Source organism: Impatiens glandulifera, chromosome 5, assembly GCF_907164915.1.
Source record: "Impatiens glandulifera chromosome 5, dImpGla2.1, whole genome shotgun sequence".
NCBI lineage: Eukaryota > Viridiplantae > Streptophyta > Magnoliopsida > Ericales > Balsaminaceae > Impatiens > Impatiens glandulifera.
The window spans coordinates 5697147-5700774 of NC_061866.1; the positions used below are offsets into that span (position 1 = coordinate 5697147).

Consider the following 3628-nt stretch of genomic DNA (forward strand, 5'->3'; position numbering starts at 1 on the left):
ATCAAATTGTTTGGAGAGTTTCTTTAAACAAACGACTTTCCATCGAAGAGGAGGGGAAGACGAGATTTTTTCATAGATGCTCTTAACAACGTTTCAATTGACCTAGAGACTGACGACAAGTTTTCTTTGTCCGACTCTCCTAATTTTAAAACTAGCTACATTTATCATGCGTCTCTTCAAAAACTCTATCTCAATTTTCTTAGAAAGAGGTGTTGAAGTAAAAATTCTATCAAAAATCTCGTTTTTTAATTGGGAAACTATCAATGGAGGAATCTTGACATTTAACAAATTGAAAAAAAAATTCATCTCACTAGTAGATGCAATATTTGTTTAAAGAGTGAAGAATCAATCGTTCACATTTTCTTCATTGTGACATTGCCAAGAGCATGTGGGCTCTTCTGCAAAACTTCTTCAATTTCAATGAGATACACCATCAAAAGTCGCAGGCTTCTAGATCAAATAGATTGAATTGAGCTCTAGCAACAAAATCGTGGACGATTGAAAACCAATTTCTCTCATCATGTGGTGGACAATCTAAAAAAAAATATAAAAGTTTTCGAAAGGAAAAATTATGGATACGAACGTCTCAAAGAATTTATGTTATACGCCTTCGCCTCAATCCTGAAAAGGAGCTTTGTACGGGATGAGAATTTTTCGATCTTATTGGCATTTAAAATTCTTACGTTATTTTTTTATTTATTATTTTGTTTTTTCCTTCCCTTTTGTAACGTTTAAACGCATTTTATGCTCTTTTTAATAAAAGTTGATATTTTTAAAATTAAAAAAACTCTTGTGTGAAGGATCTAGGCGCTTTACCCTAACGCTTGCCCTGAAAACATGTCAAGCATGGCAAGCACAAATTGAGATTGTTCAAAATCTTCACCATTGGAATTGATTGCGAGTAGAAGCTATTAAGCCTCTTATAAAAAATAAACTAGTGTCCTAACAAATAATTTAAAAACATGTAACTTGACATTGTCTTAAAAAAAACTCATATAAAACTTTTGTTGTCTCTACAATTTACTAGGCTTATCAAATTTTATTTATAGACAATTCCAACTTTGTATATTTAAGGAAAACTCTACACTATGACATTATATCTTCAATAAACTTAGTGTAACATTTTCTTCAATTATACAATTATGGTCTGTTGTGGTCTCATAATTTCTTCATCAGTCAATTGTTCAGAAGATTTGAAATCTTTACTTTTTCCCCACACGACGAGATAAAGTCCACCAACTATGACGATGGCACCAATTACTCTGCAAAAGGTGGATTTAGACATGTTCTTGAATACCCAAGATGTAAAATCTTGATGAAAATAGTGGTGGATTTACCTTCCTATGAACATTTGCTCTGCTAAAATGAATGTGCTCAGAATGGCCACAATTACCATGGAAAGGGGATTGAAGGCAGTCACAAAAACAGGTCCTCTCTGTTTCATTACTATTCCTTGAATATAATAAGCCAGACCTGAACATACTATTCCCTGCATAATAAGGTGAATAACAACTATGAAGTGAGGTTTCTTTTGTAACCATCACATGTTAAAGGGTAAGTTTTAAGTGTTCTTAATTACACTATAAAAGGCAGCCAATAATTTACTGTCCCAATGTATAGCCCATGCTGTGGGATTTCCCCTTTCCATTACAAGTGCCACAATCGCGCCATTAAAAGTTCCCAAGAAGCAAATCCAAGCAGTGAGTGAGAGTTCAGCTGGATATGTTCTCAGCGTGATAGCCTAAAAAAATAGACCGAGTGGAGTTATTATTGCAATACATTTTCAGTTTTATCAATCGATTGCTTACTTACTTGGAGAATCATGAAAGAAGCCCAGCTGAAGCACCCAACTGTTATCATAACTGCGCCTTTCCATGTATGTTTAAGATCTATGCTATGACTATTACTTGATGGTTTTGTCCAGAACAGCTGAATGATTGGACCTTTTACCATTGTCATGACCATGGCTCCTGCAATTGTTGCTATGGTCCCTATGACCTTAGCTTGGCTATGTGTGCTATTAATTCTTATCTTTTCAAGCCTACAACAGAAGGTATTCATGAAAATTGCCTCAATGGATTCATTTTTCAGTAAAAATAAAATTGATGTGGCTTACTTGAATATGCAAGCCATGACAAAGGTTATGGCAGGGAGAATGTTACACATTGCAGCTGCAAATGTTGCTGTTGTGTTCTTCATTCCCAAGATGTACAAGTTTTGGTCAATCACTGGCCTGGATTTTTTTTAAGATAAACAGATTACATGAGATTCCTAATGGGGTTATTGATGACTAGAATGATTAAGTGATTTGATGATAAAACAAGGGGTTAATTATATAAACTTACTCAAGTATACTGAGTAGTATCAGTTTAGTGAAGATAGAAAGTGTCATCTTTGGTCTTGTATTCCTGTTGAAAAAAACATGGGAAGTTAGTTTTCACTATTAATAACTACCATGCATCTTGATTGATTTTATTACTTTTTGATGGAAAATGAGAGACTGAACTGACTTTTCAAAAAAAATGGCAAGTGGTGCAAAAACAATCGTCGCGATGGCATGGCGATAAACAACAAACACATAGTTGCTCATTCCCTCGTTCAGCGCAAGCTTTGAAAGGATATCCATCCCGGCTAGTCCAAATTGCAAGAAAATAACTGCAATGAAAGGCTTTGCTCTATGATAGAATTTTCTTTTAGTTTGATGTTGTTCTTGGGCCATCATTTTCTTCTTCTGTATGATTTATCAGGTAATTGTAATCTAATTAATTTGTAATAGATGCAGCTGCACCTTACTTTGTTCTCTCCAAAGATTAGAAAAAAATGTTATTAATTTTAGATTTTTACATACCAACTGTTGCAGACAATAAATGCCTAAGCATGTCTCAAATATTAATTAGTTAATTTAGCATGCTTGTTTTTATTCCCATGAAAAAAATATATATTAATAATCGGTCACTTAATTATTTGTTATCTTTTCTATTAATATTCCCATGATAGGTGTTACTACATTTTTGTGCCACAACAAAATGAGGATTTGCTAGGAATTATCTTTTGCACAAAAACTCTAAGCAATTATCATTTGTTTCTTAGAGAATTAATTGAATAGATTTAAATATTATTCAAAACTTTTTTAATATTTAAATAAAATCCAGATTCGAAAACATGCTCCAATCTTTTCAACTTTAATGGTTTTTCTAGAAAACATATTAGACTTAAAAATATTTCTAAGCATTTTCTTTCAACTATTGATGGGGTTTAGGCATGTCAATTGGTATGGTGAATCAGGAGGAAAAAAAAAAAAGTCAAAATCGGGTTGGTTATCAAGTTATTAACTCGTCACGTATTAAGAACCGAAAAATAGAAAACTTATTTTTAAGAAAAAATCTTTAAAATTTTATTCTTATAAACTTTTTAAAAACATCATCTTAATTTTTTTTTTATAAATATTATTTTTTTCTCCAATTAGATCGAATATATTAGGAACCCAACTAATAATATGGACGTAATCATGTAATATTTATTTGGTTAACGTTACGCTCTCATTTAATTTTTTTTTTTATAAAACAAATCAATCCTTGTAAAAAAATATTAATTTATATAACAAACAGTAATTTTAAAAATTCGGTTC

At 31.9% G+C, this 3628-nt stretch overlaps 1 protein-coding gene across 1 annotated transcript; it reads right to left on the minus strand.

Annotated features, from left to right (window-relative positions):
* Window positions 1-1132: 1132 nt before the first annotated feature.
* LOC124938918 (WAT1-related protein At2g37460-like) lies at window positions 1133-2735 on the minus strand. Its single transcript, XM_047479440.1, has 7 exons — window positions 2511-2735; window positions 2346-2408; window positions 2117-2233; window positions 1813-2041; window positions 1580-1741; window positions 1338-1489; window positions 1133-1262 (listed from the first exon to the last, which is right to left on the minus strand). The coding sequence occupies exons 1-7, from the start codon at window positions 2720-2722 to the stop codon at window positions 1133-1135; spliced, it is 1065 nt and encodes a 354-aa protein (XP_047335396.1). The 5' UTR covers window positions 2723-2735.
* Window positions 2736-3628: the final 893 nt, after the last annotated feature.